Source organism: Podarcis raffonei, chromosome 8, assembly GCF_027172205.1.
Source record: "Podarcis raffonei isolate rPodRaf1 chromosome 8, rPodRaf1.pri, whole genome shotgun sequence".
Taxonomy (NCBI): Eukaryota; Metazoa; Chordata; class Lepidosauria; order Squamata; family Lacertidae; genus Podarcis; species Podarcis raffonei.
The window spans coordinates 44,489,972-44,511,345 of NC_070609.1; the positions used below are offsets into that span (position 1 = coordinate 44,489,972).

Genomic DNA, 21,374 nt, shown 5'->3' on the forward strand with positions numbered 1-21,374 from the left:
CAGTTTGGTACTTCGAATTGGAGTAGGAAAATAGGAAAATAAATCAACTGGAAAAAGGTGTGTGCTTGTTCAATTGCCAGTGTTCTAACATGTTCTATGCTACAACATGAAATAAGACACTATGGGAAGAGATGAGAATGGAATCAATTTGATTTCAGCTCAGCAATTCTATCTACTAAAAGCCTTTTCAGGTGTTGGAATCAAAGGTTCACAACACAGAAGCTTTGTGCCAACGCACAGTATAATCTTTGTCTATATGTGGTAGTGAAGAGTAAGCATGCCACAACAGCTGCCCCCTGTATTCGTTCATCTTATATCCATGTGTTCAAGGTTGCATATACAGAGGCCTATATGAATACAGTGGTACCTCGGGTTAAGTACTTAATTCGTTCCGGAGGTCCATTCTTAACCTGAAACTGTTCTTAACCTGAAGCACCACTTTAGCCCTTGCAGCGCCGGGCTGACACTGCCGATGGGCCCTGAGCCCCTCAGCAACATCCAAAGGCACTGATCTGCTAGGTGCTGGGGTGGATTGCACCCTGCACCTTTCAGAGTCAGGCCCAAGCTGCCACCGGGCCCAGAACTAGCAGCAGCAAGAAGCAGCTCCAGCTCACCCAGCCCTACCCATTGCCACCTCACCACCACACTTACCTTTCCTGGGGGTTCTGGATTGCAGGCTCTACTAGTCAAACAGGAGCCTCAGTGATCACCCTCTTCTGCCAGAAACAAACCAGGACTGCTCCAAGAAAATGCATGTGGCAAAAAGGAGCATTAGGCCCTGGTGGGCCACCCCCTTACCCGCTTGTGATTGGCCAAGACGATAAAAGAAGAAAGGGTTTTTTTCCTTCACTTCTCACTTCCCTCTGTGGCCCCCTAGCCTCGTGCTGTGCCCCCTGTTTATGCATTTTTCACTTGTGGCCCCCTTGGAATATCCTGGGGTCCCCCCAGTTGGGAAACACTGATTTACACCATCATTATTTTTCTTTGGAAGTCCACAGATGATAATGACTTTTAAAAACATTGTGTTGATGTTTCCTTTACACTGACTTGAATGCAAGTTATGTAAATAGCTACACAAGTTACATACTTATGTAGACAGTGAGATACATAATTTCACAGAAGCCAAATTACTGTAAGCCAAACAGAAACAGCATTGAGTGACAAACAGACATCAGAGCTCAGTCTGTAGAGTATGAGGCTCTTAATTTTAGTGCCGTGGGTTGGAGCCCCACATTGGGCAAAGGGATTCCTGCATTGCAGAGGATTGGACTAGATGACCCTTCTGGTCCCTTCCAACTGTACAATTCTATTATTCTTTTAATAGAAACTGCTGCCTTTTTATATTCGTGTGCATTGGTCTCTTCCAAAAATCTAGTTCTACTGAATGCCCATTATTAGACAATTGCTAAATAATTGCACCCATGGAGGTGGGAATAGTGTTTGAATCCATGTCAATTGAAAGTGAAAAACCTCCTATTATCTCAAGGACCGAACTAGCAGCAACAGAAGCATCTTAAATGATTTAGATCATTAGGAGGCATTTTTTAAGACCTCAAATCCTATTTTCCTTGAATTTTAACAGTTGTTTAATTGTGACAAGTGTGACTTCGTTGTCCAGCTTCACAATAGCTGCTCTCCAAACTTTCCAATAATTAAAACACTTGATAAATATTCAGTGATAATTTGTTGAGATTGCCATTTATCAGTTTTAATGATTATGTTTCTCACATGTTCAGCAGGGACAATTTGTTCTACAGAAGAAATTTACTTCTCACAAGCATAAATCACAATTAAAAATAATAACATCACCTCTCTACTGCAGATCCATGCAGCACAATACTTTCCATCTCCAAAGCTTTTTAAAAGGGGAAAAAAATCCTTTTCAGCTAAACAAAGTTTTCCCCCTGATGCACTATGCATTCCAGTCTTTGTTTCAACGCAAATGTCATATAATTATGCTGGAAATATGGAACGTTTAACCAGCAGGAACTCAAATACATGGCACCATTTGGTATCATTATTTTCACAGTCACTCCATAAAGAACAGCCTTTCCATGGTGATAAATACTGTAGTATTCACATGATGCCTACTGATTGGGATCATATTCAAAAGACTTAAGTTCTATTATAGTTTTTTAAACCTTTTCTGTTGCATCTGATGCCTGCTACATAGAGTGTAATCCCACTGGGATTGCCAATATTCACTGGGTCCCATTTCCCTGGAGGAAGTGAGATCTGAAGTAAGCTGTAACACAAAGGACTACATGTGCAAAAATGAGTTTTCCTCCCCTTCCTTCACATTTTGCAATGACTCTAAATATGTCACACAACAGCATTAGTGAAAAAGCAGTGACACCCTGTGAACAGCAATGTATGAGAGGTAGCACTTTAATGCAATCTGTTAATTGTGTTCTTTTGCTCTTCCATAAAAGAGTCTGTTTTCAATGGGGATTGTACAAGAGAAATTCCTGGTGGATTGTGGCCTACTTCCTAAGGATGAAGAGGATTTTGGTTAGCTCTTAATTTTGGATCAAACCAAAACACACACACCACTATCTTGGACCCCATGCACAAACTGGAATGTAGATCTATGAATGAAGTTGCACAGTCAATGAACTGATCTGTGCATGGATCCATACTGGACTTACGAGGTAGCCCTAGGGTTGTCTCTTTAGCATTTTACAGTTGCTTAGAACACCTAACACCTGTTTAATGGCAATGTGGCAAAAACAACAACCCAGTTTTGAAATGCTCCCAGGAAGTTATGAACATAATAACACACAGTCACTTCTTGGTAGGAATGTTGGGGAATTCTGACGAAAACAGAAACAGAAGTTGAAATTTCTGTTATCACTTATTTGTCCCATGTTCATAACAGCAATTGACCAAGCAAATGTGATTTTAGTGTAGAATTGCTCAGTCAATAGAGCATGAGGCTCTTAATCTCAGGGTTGTGGGTTTGAGCCCCACACTGCACAAGAGATTCCTGCATTACAGGGGGTTGGACTAGATTACCCTCATAGTCTGTTCCAGCTCTACAGTTCAATATGAATACATCTGTGTCCCCACCCATTGCATTGTGTTTCCTTTACATTGAAAGGAATGCAATAACAACATAACCTACACAACTAATTAAATAATGTAGGCTATGAGATTTCACCACAGTGAACATTGAAATGAATGGTATAGTTTTTGGTGGGAAACAGTGACATGTACAACAACATGGTGGAATGGAAAATAATGCTTTCTTACATCTTTACTTCGTGGGAATTTGTACAGAGAAAAAGATGGCTGCCCCCACCCCCTGTATCAACCCTCCTCCCATACATTGTCCCTAGTAGCTTTACTGTATGGAAAAAAAGATGGTTGCCCCCATGGCTAGATTCATAAGAGCATGCAAAGAAGCGCACTGTATCAAACTGATGCTCCACCTAGTCCTTACCCTGTTTCCCCACAAGGGCCAACCTGATGCCTCTTGAAAGCCCATAAGCAAGACATCAAAGCCATTGTCCCCTCTCCTTGCTGTCCTCCAGCAACTAGTATTTGGTGACATAGTGCCTCTGGGGCTGGAGGTTTCATATAGCCATCATAACTAGAAGCCATAACGAGACAGATCTTCCATGAATTTATCTAATGGCCTTTTAAAGCCAGCAAAGCCAGTGGTCATCACCATAAATTCCATGATTCCATAAATTCCCAGCTGAATGGACATGGCTTCATCCTCCCTTTGAAAGGCCATTTAACACATTAAATTGCAGCAAAGGCAGGATTTTCACCAAGTGCCAAACATTCAGTCAGCTTTGGCCAACCTTGAGACTCTCTGATGTATGTCCTTGCATGACATTCCTCTTTGCATTGGCCACATTGGCATGTTACATGTATTTGTCAAGGGTAAGCTGGCCACGGAGATATAGGCATGTAATAAAACCCATGCGTGAGTATCCTATACTTTATTAGAAAAGGAGCTTGTGAAGGTGGGATGCTATCTATCCTCCCTCCTGAGCTTTTCCTTGTTGTGCTTGGTTGCTTCAAGCACTTTTCTCCCTAGCCTAGTTCACTTCTGATATAAGAGCCAGGCAGGGAGCAGGGGCACCATTACCAGCAGACTACTCAGCATACATCTAGAACCAATAGAGCCCAGGGGGCTGCTAAACAACTGTTGGAAGAGGTGGGCCCAAGGCAACAAGCCCTGGTGCACTATAAAGCCTATACCTGAAGCTGCAGCTGTCATTGGGTTATTTAGTTTTAATTCTTCACTTTTAATTCTAAAACTTTCCCAAAGTGCCCACTTGCTGCTCTAGTGCTTTCCTTGGCATCTGAGGAGCTGAGTTCATTGGCTCTTTCATTTCAGTCCTCTTCTGCACACTCCTGTTTGTGTAAACCAATGCCCTCCATCCGCCTCTGTTTACCTGACTGTACCTCAATGATGCCTTATTCTCACACTAGCGTACATGGACCCTGAGACTACAGGTAGATGTGAATTTTGTTTCAGTTCATATTGTAATGTGAGCCAACCCTACTCACACTTCCTGAAAAGATACACTCAATGAAACACAGCTGTCCTTGAAAAGTCACACTTCAAAGAATTTTGGGGTGCATTTCTCCAGCTAAATCAGGGGGACATATTAGAGGGAAATGTGCATAAATATGCATATATTAGTGAAAATAGCATACAAAGAAACATTCTACCAAGAAAAATAAATGCATGCTGACAAATGTTTAAAGAACAAACTCAAACCAAAGTGGATATGTGATAAACTGGACTTTATTGAATATCAAAAAGTATCCAAGAATGACACATTTGTCTGTATCTCTCTGAGATCTTTTTCAGGTCCCAACATAATCTAAAGTGGGTGGTGACCTGACTCACCTTTTTTCAGTTGTGGCACCCAGTCTTTAAAGTTCACTCCCCAGAGAGGTTCACTTCATTCTCACAGCGATTTTAGGTACACTGGTATTTATTTTCCTACTGCCATGGGTTTTAATTTTTTTGTGTCCTTTTTTAAGCATTATCTGCTTTTGCTAATGGTACATTAAATGCTATGATTGTTGTTTTAAATAGCTGCTTTTCATTCTTTAGTAACTCTTGAAAATCCCTTTAGAGCTGGAGAGCAGGGTATAAATGGCCTCGGCCCAGAATACCTGAAGGAGAGTCTCCACCCCCATTGGTCATCCTGGACACTGAGGTCTAGCTCCGAGGGCCTTCTGGTGGTTCCCTCACTGCAAGAAGAGAAGTTGCAGTGAGGGCCTTCTCGGTAGTAGCGCCCACCCTGTGGAACAGCCTCCCATCAGATGTCAAGGAAATAAACAACTATCTGACTTTTAGAAGACTTCTGAAGGCAGCCCTGTTTAGTGAAGTTTTTAATGTTTTATTGTGTTTTTAATATTCTGTTGGGAGCCACCCAGAGTGGCTGGAGAAACCCAGTCAGATGGTTGGGGTATTAATATTAATAATAATAATAATAATAATAATAATAATAAACCTGTAAAAAGAGATGTCAATGAAAAAAGCCATACAGATGACAACCCAGCCACATCTAATTGTGTACTTACAGTCACAGATTACATTTTTAGGATTGTTTTAAGGGTGGGTATAAGTAAAAGAAGGGACGTGGGTGGCGCTGTGGGTAAAACCTCAGTGCCTAGGACTTGCCGATCGCAAGGTTGGCGGTTTGAATCCCCGCGGCGGGGTGCGCTCCCGTCGTTTGGTCCCAGCGCCTGCCACCCTAGCAGTTCGAAAGCACCTCCGGGTGCAAGTAGATAAATAGGGACCGCTTACCAGCAGGAAGGTAAACGGCGTTCCGTGTGCTGCGCTGGCTTGCCAGATGCAGCTTGTCACGCTGGCCACGTGACCCGGAAGTGTCTGTGGACAGCGCTGGCTCCCGGCCTATAGAGTGAGATGAGCGCACAACCCTAGAGTCTGGTAAGACTGGCCCGAACGGGCAGGGGTACCTTTACCTTTACCTTTTATAAGTAAAAGAACATATGAAATTATGCTTACATTTTGGAGATATAGCAGGACTCTAACATACGCTTCAAAATATGACAATACTGATTCTATTTCCCTGCAAGATTTGGCCTTAGAGGAATGTGGTTTGTTCACAATACACTCAACACAAAAGTACAGATGTTTGCACCATGCTGAGAGGCCTTGTAAGGTGATGGTTGTTCAAACTGGTATTTCCCTAATGTCTAGAAGGGTTCCATGGTTCATTTTTCTTTTGTTCTCCAAAGGTCATGATTCTTCCAATAGAAAATGAGCCTTCTCATAAAATTCTCGCCCACAGCTTCCAAACCAAGGCTGCATTAGCCACAAGTTCCCCCAATTCTTGTTTCCCTCTTGGCTGCTCTTTCTGTTTCTAATGACACTACTAACTCACTTGTTAAAGTAAAAATAATCATTAAATAAATGCATGCCATTTGGAAATGGAGAAGGAGTGGGAGATCTGTCTGCAACTATTAAACCATATGCCAAGCTGTCTTTTTTCACCTGTATTTTAGCATTTGATGGCAAAACTCATTTGTATCTCAAGGTTTGATTATATGTTGAAGCTTAATCCATGGAGATGCAAACTGTCAAAAGCAGTGTTCTGAACCCATTCTTAATTTGCAAACAAGGATCTAGAAAATGTTGGGAGAAAATGGACATGTGAGGGGCTTTGGGGGGAGTTTTCCAAGAGAGAAGGGGATGGTTGGGCCTCTCTTATGCATATCTGCAGTGCAATTTGAAGGGTACACCGAAGTTGCTAAGGTGGTACTGGCTGATACCCACTGAGACTTGTGGGGTGGATCCAGGGTGCCAAAACAGTAGGGGAAGCTAGAGCCAATGACAGTAAGAGTCAACCAATTATAGTTTTGTCCCCATCCCCTTTCTTGCTGAGTTCTACAAGGGCAACATTGAGACTAAGAAGGAAGGGGAAGCTGAAAGGCAGTTCCATTTTCTGGGAATGGTTGTAAATAGGAAAGCAGGCAGGTGGTGGCTGGCTGAGAGCATACAGAGGTTGGTGGCAAAATGCCCCAGATGCCTTAATGAACCAGCCTCCACTGTCCTTAGTGTTTGAGAAGTATAACATACTTGAATACTATCTAAGAGCGAACAAGGAGGTAGTTCAAATGCCAGAGCATGCCAGAAATATATTTGTAGTGGCCCATACTTGTCCCTTTCTATGGCAACATGGCTTGTTTAGGCCTTTCTTGCTGTCCTTGTTGCAATGCAACTTATAGTATTTGGAGAAGGAATCTCTATAGTAGGTGGAAAAATGGGAAGAACTACATTCTTCCACGCAACATGGCCAGAAGGCAGTTGGAGGGTTTTCCAGGTAGCAATGCTTCAGGCATTTATTTTTTTACAGCCTTGCCTCATCAAAAGCATTTTGGAGGCAGCTTGCAAATAATAATAAACTCCAACAACATGAAAACAGAAAGAGCAAAATAAAAAGCAAAACAGATCCCAGCAACCACAGAGTATAAAATATGAACTGTGCCACAGTACATAAACAAAGCCCAACTTAGTGGGTAGGTGTGTGTGTGGGGGGGAGCTTTCAAAACTAGCAGCCAATAAAACAACATCCTAAGATAAAATGCCTGAAGAATTCAGTTCAGTTTTTCCCTGGCACCTAAGGCTCTTATCAGTGGGCTTCAGAGCCACGGTTCTAAAAGGGGCATTCTGAAGATGAGACGCTATCACAAAAAAGCATAGGAGGAGAAGGGGAAAGTAAACAAAGATAGAATGCTGTGGAACTTAAATTGCTTGCAGCTTCATCTGTAGAAAGTTGACACCCAACAACATCTGGAGGGCCACAGGTTCTCCATCATTGGACTAGATGAACCCAGCCAAGGTTATGTTTAAGGATGGGACTGGTGGGGAACTCATACATGACCCATGTTGCACTGAAGCAGCAGAGGAGGGGAGGGTAATTTAAATCTCTCCTAACCACATTTACTCAAGAATTCCATAGGACAGCAAGTATGATGTCTGAAATTTTACCAGGGCACCATCCCCCCAGCCATCCAGTGAGGGTCATTCTAGCAAAATGGTTCCCCCAGTGCCTAGCAATGCTTTGATCCCCAGCCACTTGACTTTAGCAGGTGGGTGAAGCCAGAGAAAGGTTTCCATAGAGTATCTCAGGGTATGGAGTCTCACATGGGAGTCATCATCAATCCTTGAGGTGCCCTGGTCCCAGGCTATATGCAATGGATGGGGAACCTGAGACCATCCAGATGTTGCTAGACTCCCACTTCCATCATCCCAGAACCCTGGCCATACTGGTTGGGGGTGATGGGAGCTGAGGTTCAATATCTGAAGGGCTTCGTGTTTCCCACCCCCATTGTATGGAGAAAGAGGAATTCACTAAAGTTTTGCAGTCATTCACAAGAGCCTTCTCCATGTACTCGAAGCACTGGGACTGGTTACAGTTCCTTTGATACCCCCTAGAGTGTTTCATAGTATGTGCAAGAAGGAGAGATTCATCCTGGTAAAGGCACGATAGAATTCCCCTTTGCAAGGTTGTGAACTGGATTTATCTACAGCAGATGCTACAAAGAGAATGCTAATAAAATCTATGGCCTTGTTCAAGGCACGTAGCTGTGTACAGTCTTATTTTGGCAGTCTGCCGGAGAGGAAAAACTGCTAGTGTTTCCCAGAGGGTTACTGAAATAGAGGAGGGGTGGGGACTCATCTTCATTGCAGAAAACAAATTCCAGTTTCAGGGAATATCATAAAGATGGCACATATTAATGGGGGGGGCAACATATAGGCACTCATGGCTGAATGTGCTTACTGATGACTAGTCATACACTTTCCTTAGTCCATAGCGAGGATGGATTTGCAAAACAATGTGGAAAATGTCTGTACTTCTAGAAGTAATAGCACATTTTCTGCACCCCCCTCTTACATCTAAGATGCATTCTCTATTATTATTTTCAAGTTTCTCCTCTATTTACAAATGCAGCTGTGTAGCATCAGTCAGCCTCAAATAATATCAGCCAGATGTCAGACAAGAAAATGACAAGTTTGACTGTTTTTCTGGATTTGACTGGACATTCTATAACTAGCAAGGGAGGGATTTCAGTGTGTTCCAAGCAATCCAGAAATGGGTTCTTTCTGATAAAGCTTAGTTTTTGTGTTAACAGAACTTCCTTCCAGAATCAGGTGCCTCCGGGAAGTCCACAAGCAGGATACAAGGTCAATAGCCGTATCTCACTGTTGCTTTCCAGAAGCATAGTGCCTCTGATAAGTCATAAAATCATAGAGTTGTACAGTGGGAAGGTATTCCAAGGGTCATCTAGTCCAACCCCCTGTAATGGAGGAATCACAGCTAAAGACTCCCTGACAGATGGCCATTCAGCCTCTATTTAAAAATATCTACCACCTTCCAAGGAAGTCCATTCCTTTGTCACACTTTGTCTTTGCTTACTTCTAAAGCTATTTGTAGCTCTTTGAAATCATGCCCCTTGTTTTCACTCACTTTAAAAAAATATTCCTATTATTTATTTATGCCAGCTTCCCTCAGTCCCACCCCTCAAAAAATAATTCTTATAATGTCTTACTTGACAGAACTCAGAAAGAGTATATCTAACCCTGGCCATCATCTGAACAATTTTCTCATAAGAACAAAATCTCTGTTCCCTGAGAAAATCCATATGTCTTATGGTTTTGTGGTCGATCCAAAACTTAAAGGGCCCCAGAATCTTTTTCAGGTCAAAATCTTTTCCAAGCAAAACTGCTTTTAAGGAGGATTTCTCCGGAGAAACAAACTGTCCTACTCTATCCTAGGTTTTTAATAGCATAATATCACAGCATTATTGTTGCGTGTTGGTTTTTGTGTCCTTTTCATTTAGTTTTAATCCATAAGGTGTGTGGTTTGCTCAAACCATTTTCAACCTTATTTACTTTTATTTTTAAATCCATTGCTTATTTTGGATCACTTATGCTACATAAAAATATAGTTTAATATTGGAGGTGGGCATTCAACCCTTTTCTACAGCATCTGCCTGATTTTGTTCACAACTCTTGGCATCTTCCACTGCCAGACAAATTTAGAAATATCCTACTGTGATTTTTCAAGCTCAGCCAGAAGGCATTGTTTCCACACACACACACACACACACCCTTATCATCTTAATGGTAGCTATTAAGCCCATCGGCTATAAGGAGTCCAGTTGCTATACACACAGCCACACACATACACACACACACACCCCAGAATGAAAGTTAGAATTAAAAGGCCACTGTATGAATCCAATAAGAATCTGCAAGCAGGCAGAGCAATCTTGAATTGAATTGAATTGCAGGCAGTCATAGCTGGCAGAGACCAGGTTGAAGGAAGCGGAGATCTACTCAGAAAACAGGATGCGCCATTCTTCTCCTTGTGCCTGCAGCTCCCCTGTGCCCTTCCACTAAATCTGCTCTGGAGGGTTCCCAACTTTCTGGATCAGATTTTGAGGGTGCAAATGAGGCTGTGGGTTGGGAAGAGAGGTAGGGAATTGCCCATTGTATGAGTGGACGTCTTTCCTTGGATGTCACAGAAACATAGGAAGCTGCCTTTGGTACATCTACTCTGGCTAGCAGCATCTCTCTAGAATTCCTGATGGGGTCTGAACCCAGAGATGTGATGTTGAGATCTGAACGTGGGACCTTCTGAATACAAAGCAACTATTCTGCTACTGCTGACCTTCCTCGTGCCATTTTGGGAGACAGGGTTTCTTATTAGTGCAAGATTTTTTTTATAATGCAATAGATCTATGATGCTAAATGTTTAAGTTCAGTAAATATTGGGATTTAATCAGAACTTGTATGTTATAACTGGGATATGTTGTAAGACAGTCTCAGTGTGTATTAGAAGGTGGTTTGGGGTGTTTAATTAGTATTTATGTGTAAATATTGTCCATAAGACCTCAAGAATGTAATCAAGATCCATGTGTATTGGAATATGTGTGTGGACCTACTTCTGAGTGCCATCAATTAGCATGTAAAGAGTTAATTACCTAGGTAAATATCTGGCTAGGGACGCGGGTGGCGCTGTGGGTAAAAGCCTCAGCGCCTAGGGCTTGCCGATCGAAAGGTCGGCAGTTCGAATCCCCGCGGCGGGGTGCGCTCCCGCTGCTCGGTCCCAGCGCCTGCCAACCTAGCAGTTCGAAAGCACCCCCGGGTGCAAGTAGATAAATAGGGACCGCTTGATAGCGGGAAGGTAAACGGCGTTTCCGTGTGTGGCTCTGGCTCGCCAGAGCAGCGATGTCACGCTGGCCACGTGACCCGGAAGTGTCTCCGGACAGCGCTGGCCCCCGGCCTATAGAGTGAGATGGGCGCACAACCCTAGAGTCTGTCAAGACTGGCCCGTACGGGCAGGGGTACCTTTACCTTTACCTTTAAATATCCTAAGTGTGTACCACCCTTTAATCCTACTCAGTCAACTGGTGTTGATGAAGTCAGACAAACACCTTTGTTTGTCTGACACCTGGATTAACCATTGGCTAACCAAATAGGGACGCGGGTGGCGCTGTGGGTAAAACCTCAGCACCTAGGACTTGCCGATCGCATGGTCGGTGGTTCGAATCCCCGCGGCGGGGTGCGCTCCCGTCGTTCGGTCCCAGCGGCTGCCAACCTAGCAGTTCGAAAGCACCCCCAGGTGCAAGTAGATAAATAGGGACCGCTTACCAGCAGGAAGGTAAACGGCGTTCCGTGTGCTGCGCTGGCTCGCCAGATGCAGCTTGTCACACTGGCCACGTGACCCGGAAGTGTCTGCGGACAGTGCTGGCTCCCGGCCTATAGAGTGAGATGAGCGCACAACCCTAGAGTCTGGCAAGACTGGCCCGTACAGGCAGGGGTACCTTTACCTTTACCTTTAACCAAATACTAACCAAAGTATCAAGAGAATTGGGTATTAGAATACAAATGAATAAAGAGGGCTTGGTTTTTAGGAACAGCAGAATTAGGCAAGATGGTACCAGGAAGCAGAGAAGGAACCATGATTGCATATTCCCTGGACACTAAGATAGGCTGCAGAGCAAAAATGATGCTGCTGGAAGGATAAGCTGACACGCTTTGGGGTTCTGTTGCTGTGTGCCCCTCCACTGAAGGCTAAAGATATACACTGTGTGTGTAAAATAATCCATATATCATAGACCCTGGTGAAGGGCCAAGACCCTTGGAAACTCATTCATCACTTGGCAGAGATTGAGGTGGCTTGTAACAAAAATTATTGTTGGATTCTAATTTGTGTGCATTCGGCAAATGCTTGAATAATTAAAAAATAAGACACTAGATTCTTTAAGAATGGGTGCAGGGTTTCACCATATTTTTATTTCAAGATTCATTCAATAAATATGCAGTTAGAAGATACCTTTAAAAGAGAGCCAAAAATCGTAAAACTGGATTTCTGGATTTATGCAGAGTGAAGGACTGAAAAGGAAAAGATGCTGAGGTATTATGAATGCATACATCTTTAATGATGGATCAAGTATGTGTAAATAAGATTCATACCTTGAAGAGGCTGGAGGATAGTGAGTTTTGAATGAAATTAAAGCATTATTGATCTGTTACATGGTTTGTCTTGCAGTTTTAAAAAATTTCTCCACTGACACCTACCCCCAATTTCTTGCATCTGCTGCTGGAGTATGTAAATCCCACAAACCTTTACTACCCACCTGAGTTATTTGTTATTTGTTTTGTCTTTGGCTTATTTTTTATTATTTTACTTTTGTTCACACACATCCAGTTGAATTAACTGTTCTTCTTGACATGCATTATTAAGTAATCTCAAAAAAATGTGTTTATTTATTTACCTAGTGAATATGTCAAACATGCAGGAAGCTGAGTACGAAGAGAAGGGAGTGGAATTAGCCTCTTGGATTAGCAAACCATATCATGTTCACTCCTTGTTATTTAAATGGCAGAGATAAACAAGCCTTGGGAGAATTGGAGAGAGACCTTAAAAGCACAGGTTGAGATGAGGTGTCACTTAGACTGAATTATGTTAGAAGGAAAGATTGGCCCATAAAATACCTTTAAGGATGAAAAGAACCTTTCTTTTTTGTAAATAGATTTTCTTAAAGGATAACAAGTAGAATAGATTGTCAACTCATACATTTAGGCAGTCAGCCAGGTATAAAACAATTCTCTTAAGTAAGACAAAGGATAATCACAATGCAGCATCAATGCAAGACATTCTTCTTGAGTTTATCTCTTATTATATGGAACTTACACTTCAGAGAACCCATGCAAGTAAGAAGATGGTCCTTTTTAGCCATTAAAATAAGATACAATGGCCACATCCACACCATGGATTGAAAGCACTAGTCTACCACTTTAGCAGACTTGGATAATCATGTGAACTGTAGTTTGTTAAGGGTGGTGACCTCACAGAGCTATAGTTCCCAGCACTCTTAACAAACTACAGTTCTCAGGATTCCCCGTGGCCATTAAAGTGGTATACATGGGAGGGGGGCATGATGATAGGTTCCACCTACACACATTCATGGCTGTCTTTAAGGAAAGGGCTGGTGCTGTGATGTTTTTGTTTCAATTATATCTGTGTTCTAATAGCTGGTATTTAAACATGTGTGTGTGTTTAATTAGTGTTTAATTGCTTTTTAGCACATCTTTTTTGTGTTTTTAGCTGTTTATATTTAACCTGTAAGCTGCCTAGAGCCCAATCTGGGAAACAGTGGGATATAAATAAATATAATAATAGTTCATTTGAAGGATGTAGAATTCATGAAGAAGTCTACACATGTAGAAACTTTCCACGTGACTAGGATGCTTTGTATGTTTTCTAGTCACTCAGAGTTTCCTATGCTTATACAGCAGGCCAAGGCTGGCCACTGTGTTATCCTCCAGCTGTTTTTGACTGGGAAAAAGGAAGAGCCATAGCTCAGTGGTAGAGCATTTGTCTTGTATACAGAAGGTCTCAGGTTCAGTCCTCAACTGGGACTGAAGGCTGGAAATAAATACCTGCCTAGAACCTTGGGCAACCTCTGCCAGTCAGTGTAGACTCTACTGTGCTATGACATGACTTCCTAAAGCAGCTTCCTGTGTTCCTAAGTTGCACTCCAATGACATCCCAAGACCACCATATTGGCTACTGCTACTCTGATTTCAGACTTTCCAAATGGATGTGAACCCCTCAATCATATACTTAGGTTGTATATATGTGCAAATAAACCATATGAAGACACAGTCTCTGCTGTGCCTCATTTCTACAGAGAATACAGGAACCAGTGTAACTCCTCAAATCTCACAACAGCTCAGAGATAGGGGTGGCATGCAACAGTATTGACTGGCAGTCTTCAGTTGGAATAGAAGGATGTACCGTATTGGGCATTATACAACAATTTTGTATTATGATGATATAGCTCTCCCTCTATCAAACCGAAGAGAGAGCTCTCCCTATATCAAACCGAATACGGGGACGCGGGTGGCGCTGTGGGTAAAACCTCAGCGCCTAGGACTTGCCGATCGCATGGTCGGCGGTTCGAATCCCCACGGCGGGGTGCGCTCCCGTCGTTCGGTCCCAGCGCCTGCCAACCTAGCAGTTCGAAAGCACCTCCAGGTGCAAGTAGATAAATAGGGACCGCTTACCAGCAGGAAGGTAAACGGTGTTCCGTGTGCTGCGCTGGCTCGCCAGATGCAGCTTGTCACGCTGGCCACGTGACCCGGAAGTGTCTGCGGACAGCGCTGGCTCCCGGCCTATAGAGTGAGATGAGCGCACAACCCTAGAGTCTGGCAAGACTGGCCCATACGGGCAGGGGTACCTTTACCTTTACCTTTACTATATCAAACCGAAACTCATCTTTACATGGAATGTCTAGAGCAGGCTTCCTCAACCTCGGCCCTCCAGATGTTTTGAGACTACAATTCCCATCATCCCTGACCGCTGGTCCTGCTAGCTAGGGATCATGGAATTGTAGGCCAAAAACAACTGGAGGGCCAAGGTTAAGGAAGCCTGGTCTAGAGAAATCACAGCATTCTCTGATTTCTCAGTAAAATCTGAATTAATAGGATTTAATATGACAATTAATGAGGAAAAATCAGTTGCAAGTATAGCATATCTCAATAAGATGCCTGGGGATTAGCTAAGTGACATGGAACAGGGTTTGTTTGTTTGTTTGTTTGTTTGTTTGTTTGTTTGTATTTTTTGTTCACTTGTTTTACTTTGGGTTAGATAAGAACAACAGAAAAGCTCTACTGGGTCAGATCAAAGGCCCATGTGGTCATGCATTCTGTTCTTACACTGGCTAACCAGATGCCTATGGGAAGCCCACAAGCAGAATCCAAATACAACAGCTCTCTGATCTAGATGCTTTTCAGTCCAAGTGTTTTGGGACAACCTTCTAAATTCCTCTCGTTTTGTGAATGGCTGTTGAACCAATAGTAAACTATAAGGATGATATTTCACAGTCTTTGTTCATCAGTATTCTACAATTTGCAGTAGAGCAAACTCTCAATAGGACTCATTAAGTGGATTGATAAAGCTGAAATATTTTTATCCAGACTTGCAAAAATGCATTAGTTTATCCCCAAGTCCAATTACAAATCAGCTGGACCCCATCATGTCTTGATGATGCCATTAAGAGCATGACAAGGACCAGTTGTTTCCTCCAGCTGCCCATATGAGTCTTGCAGCTCCTTTCCTTACAACTGCCCTACTGCCTGCCCCCCACTTCCCTCCACTCATCTTCCTCTTACTGCTGCTCTATTCGGGGCTGTGAAAAGGAGAAAGGAAGAGAGGGGTATACTTTATTTACTTCTCCCTCCACCCTATTTGATGTCTCGCTCACAGCTGTAGTGGTATGCCAGGTCCTTCTATGTAATACCAAACTGCTCAAGCAGATGCTGGGAAGTTGGGATACATGTTTTGAAAACAGGTGTGTGCTATGGAGACATGAAGTGAGGACATGAATTCTCAGGCCATAGTGCTTGCCTCATATTTCAACTGAGTGTTAGCAGTCACTGAGAATCCTATCCCTAAACCAGGAATTAGAGAAGCTGGTGTCATCAATACTTAGAATTGCCAGCATTATTTCCTGACATGCTTAACTCATATCCCCAGACAAAAATGGTGGAATTTGGTGTCATCACTACCTATAACGCTTTGCCAGCACTATTTCCTGATCCACGTAATCCATTGGCTTGGCAAAACATGTGAACAACAGGCAGAAAAGCAAGGTTTGCAATGCTTTCTTAAAACAAAAAAAGAAAAGAAGAAGCCAAGAACTCAGCATCTACCAAGAGAAGGATTCCTGGCAATATGTCTCCTGCAGACTGTTAAGTTCTGTATTGTATCTGAGATGGGGATGGGTAAAATCATCCATGCATAAAATGCTCATTTATTCACAGGGGAAATAAGTGAAGTGTGTATCTTTATTTATTTAAAATATTTATAACCTGCTCTTCATCAACATAAATATCAGGATGGAATACTGAACAGGAAATCAAAACAACCAAATCATAAAACAGACAACAATGCGTACTTAAATACACCATCAATTGCCCCCAAAAGCATCTAAAAACAAAAGAGCAGGCTAAACTCTAATCAAATTACAAAACTTAAAATGTGTGGGTAAATAACTCTTAACCTAGTGCCAACATGATATCAATTTCAGTGCCAGTCACACCTGTAAGGCAGTAATGGGAAAATCCTTTGGCTCCAGAGGCCACATCCTTATCTGATCATAGCCTCATGGGTATGATCATGGGAAACCTGCCAGTTAGCTGATGTCACAATGATACCAGCTGATTGGGTGCTTTGACGTCCTGAAGCTGGGACTTTAAAGCACTATGCAGGGCTTGAAAGGAGCCATGCATGCTGCTTTAAAGTCCTATGTCTTTGCCTGTTTTTCCTGACCCACGCAATATCAGCAGCACACTTTGAGGCTTGTGATTGTGTATTGTCATCCATGTCTCTTCCTGCCTCACGCCTGATATGCATATAACAGCGGCAGGTGGCTGGGGCAGGGGGGAAATGGCTTCTGGGTTATATTGGAAACCCTAATGGACCAACGTAGGCCAGAGGTTTCTCACCCCTGCTGCATATGACAGATCAGGGCATCACTGCACAGGAGGCCATAAAACATCTAGCTCTGGATACCTACACCACCAAAATAAATATCAGTCAGCAAGAAATGAAATAGCATTGGAAATCTCAAAATGCAATATTTTTAAGGAATACCCATGCAGCATCAAGTAAGGGCTGCAAACTACATCTATCTACATTTACATATATAATATATACAATAATGCAAGCATAGGAGGCACAATAGACAGTTGTCCTTGCCAAGTGGCACATGAAGGCTTTTTAATTAAACATTCATCATAAGCCAATAAAAGTAAAACAAACAAACCCAAGTACTAAGGGGCAATCACTTACTGTCTTCAGTTGCCACAATGGTTATGTTGTGCCATGTGCTGGTTTCTCTGTCCAGTGGAGTTGCGAGTGTTATCCTTCCATCCTGCGTATTAATGTTGAACTGCCTCTCAAGGTCAGTGTTTCGATCAATGGAAAACCTACAAAATGGACATCCTTGAAATTTACTTAAAAGACATTTGTTTGGCCTAAATGCATTGTAACAAAATCTAAGCAATCCATCGCAAAGAGCAGCTTTATAGCCTCAGTGGATTTGTGGAGCTCAATCGTGTTATAATTTATAAGACAAAAAATGATGGGCTGAGAATCAAGAAACAGAATTATAGCCCAAGGAGTAATTAGCTGCATCCTCTCAGGACGAAGGTTAGAAGCTGTCATTGAGATCAGTAGGTAGCATCTTTTAAAAGCTACTGCGAATCAAGAGTTAATTAGATGATCCATCACATTTATTGGACAACCTGTGCTGTATTTCATAGCAACTGCTGATAATTCTGTCAATACATTAAACAAGCAAGGCTCCTGTTTTTACAAGATGCAACTAATGTTCTTATCCCAACAAACACCACTTCTGATTAATTAAGTGAATACGTCACCTGCTTATGTTTGAGCATAACTGTGGACAATAGCTGGTTAACAACCCTTTACTGGTAAAACACTTCCAAAAAACCAGAAAGATTGGCTGCTTTATGGATTGACATCATTGGTTTCTAACAAAACAACTTTGATCTGACAGCTAAGCAGAGCTTGCAAATGAGAATGTGCAGGTACATTATGCAGCTTTAACACAGAAGCCAGCTTGACTAACAAGAAAGAGCTGCAGTAAATTGTTCCAACAGTGCATTAAAAAAAAAGGTGATTTAGAACTCCCTGCAAGATCTCCAGGAAAGCTTTTATGTTGGTCCATTTTCATATAGTTGTTTTATTAATGCATTACTTGTAAAAGAAACCAAACTGGAAAATTAAGCCTTACAATTTCTGGTGGGTCACGCACAATGAGAGAAAGAGAGTGAGATTGAAAGTACTGATATGGTACAGCAGTCACAGCTTTGAGGGGCTTCACTAAATCCTAGTGGTGAATTTATATAAGGGACTATAATGACTGTTGTTCCAAAGCATGGCATTGCACAACATCACACCACAACTATTTTGCATCTCTTCAGCTTTCTGCCTCAGCATGCAGGGATGAATTACTAGGAAGCATCAAACTGGGTTAGATATATTATGTCATATTGAGAAGTGAGATGGTGTTGACGATGCTTGAGCAACTCAGATAAATCTGCTAAGAACACAGGAAGGTGCCTTATGCTAAACCAGACCATTGCTTCACCTAGTACACTATTGCTTTTTCTGACTGACAGAGGCTTTCCAGGGTTTCAGGCAGGGTTTCAGCCCTACCTGGAGACACCAGGGATTGAATCTGGGTCCTTCTGCATTAAAAACAGATACTCTGCCATGGAGAGCAACCTGATCTGTACATCGCAGAGAAACTGGCAAGTGAATTGGAAATAAACTTAATAAATAAAAAACAAACAAAAATACATTTTCACCCTTTCTGAATGTTCCATATTTTGAGAATACAGTGGTACCTCAGGTTACAGCTTCAGGTTACAGATTCTGCTAACCCAGAAATAGTGCTTCAGGTTAAGAACTTTGCTTCAGGATGAGGCCCCATTAGCTAAAGTGGTGCTTCAGGTTAAGAACAGTTTCAGGTTAAGTACGGGCCTCCGGAACGAATTAAGTACTTACCCCGAGGTACCACTGTACATCTTTTGAGAAAAAATATACATTGACTGGGAGTTGTACCCCTCCTTACACAGTATGCAAACTCATCTGCCATCACCCCCACATTAAGTCCCTAGCCCTTTACCTGCCCAGAAAGCAATTTGCTAATCCTCCTCCTCCTCCTCCTCCTCCTCCTCCTCCTCCTCCTCCTCCTTTTGTACAACCATTGTTACAAACAAACCACCCACATGGAAACCTCCTGCATCTTCCTCCTCCCACACCTTGCAGCTACTAAACACCCTTTTCACATTTTGCTCAATTATGAATCCCCTCCATCCCCTCCTTTTCTTCAGACTGTCAGTTAGCTTGCTCAGTTAGAGAATATTAAGTCCATTTGATGAATGTCATACATATATGGGTGTTTGCTTGTTAATAAACTCTCTCTTCTAAATTACTACACTAAATCTAGAACTTTGTATTGAAGACAATACAGTGGATGCTCAGGTTGCGAACGTTATCCATGCAGGAGGCACGTTCACAACCCACAGTGTTTGCAACACGCAGTGCGTGGGTTGTGATTTGGCGCTTCTGTGCATGCACAAAGCGCAATTTGGCACTTCTGCGCATGCACAAGTGCTGAAACCCCGAAGTAACCTGTTCCGGTACTTCCAGGTTTGGCGCAGTGCTCAACCAAAGAACACGCAACCTGAAGCGTCTGTAACCCAAGATATGACTGTACATGGTACCAGAAGCGAAATACATGATTGTGAGAAGGTACTATGGGCTATTTAAGGGCTCTGCATCCTTTATGCAGAGGCAGTCTGAAGAATGGAAGAGGGAGAAGTTTAAAGCAGTCTTAATTTTTTCAGCGCTCCTCCCTTCTCACTGTACTCAAACAATGTCAGAGGTTTGAATAAGCAGGGACACTGAGGGGTTATTGTGTTGCTGTTAAAACCCGTTTTAACAAGGAGAATTAGCAGCAATGGATACAGAATAGAAGCTAACACCAAAAAGCAAGCACAGAATTTCTTTCCCAACTCCCTTCTCACTGTGCTCAAACCTTGTTTTAAACTGCCACTCCCCCGGTCCAGCCCCCTGCTCACTCTACTGAAACCTCTGTCATTGTTTAAAATCAGCACTTTCCCCTCTCAGTTTCTTTCCATCTCTGCTTTATTCAAACCTCTCCTGTTGTGTAAAACCCTATTTCCCTCTGTAGCTCTCTTTGCTTTTAAAGTCTTATAAAGCATGTTTCCCTTCAGCACGGCAGCTTGTAGCAAAATTGCTGCTTGGCTGAACTTGAATCAAATCGAGAACTGAACTAGTTTGTTTTGTAAATGGATGGGTGTGAACTGCAATTAGTTCTTTTTTGGACATGTTCTTTTTAAATGAACTTTCCAAGCTCACCATCTCTTAGCCTAACCTCACAGGACATCCCCAAGTATACTGCAGTGAATGCTTTGGGAAAAGGGGGACATACAGATGTAAAGAAGGAGGTGGTGGAGAGAAAGGTAAAGTGGTAGGAATGAAAATATGGTTGCTAAAGAATCATTAAAAAAAATGAAGTGTACAAAATACACATTAACTAAGACAAATTTATCAGAGAAATAGAACCAGGCTTGTTCACTAGCCAGATTTTCAACTCATCTGTTATACACCAATCCACTGCTGGGATATTGAAGCATGCATATATATGTTAAATTGTACACTGGATATGCAATAATTCCACTTTTGGGGGGGGAAAGAAGTTGTGAATCTTGATTCATAAGTGCAAGCAAAAGTCATACTATGTATTGATTTTATTTAGCTAAATAAATAAATGCCTCCCTTGCTGTAATTCTATTTAGAATCTCTGTAGCTATAGGGAGAAAAAAAACAGGGGATTTGTGCATGTTTCCATATTGACTTTCAACAAGCTATTTACAAAATCAAAATGCATTAAAGAGTATAACAATTTCTCAACACAACTGAAACAGGTTTACAAGTTTCCAAGGAAGCAAAGCCCCCTCCTGACTTGAAGTTAATATATATCATGTGCAATGTTTGTAGCTACCTTGTCTTTATAATGATATTATAGCTCTTTTTAATGAGGGCACACTGTCACACAAGTAAGCAATACATAAAAGTACATTTCTGTAAGGAAAACTGGGGGGAGCGGAAAGAGAGTATCTAGGTAAATAATAACCTTCAAAATTGCCTTAGTAATGCCACAGTTTATTGGGACTTTGCTGTTAGCTTTTGAGGCTGAATATGGGAGAAAATTGGTGGTGTGATCATACATTTCTTTACCTT

At 42.2% G+C, this 21,374-nt stretch overlaps 1 protein-coding gene across 4 annotated transcripts in view; it reads right to left on the bottom strand.

The window, feature by feature from the left end:
• Positions 1–21,374, bottom strand: part of LOC128419203 (cadherin-8) — a 230,619-nt gene that overhangs the window by 45,953 nt on the left and 163,292 nt on the right. For all 4 annotated transcript variants that reach the window (XM_053399626.1, XM_053399624.1, XM_053399625.1 and 1 more), the window contains exon 8: positions 17,367–17,503. In XM_053399626.1, coding sequence (XP_053255601.1) covers positions 17,367–17,503 — 137 coding nt within the window. The remainder of the gene's footprint in view (positions 1–17,366; positions 17,504–21,374) is intronic.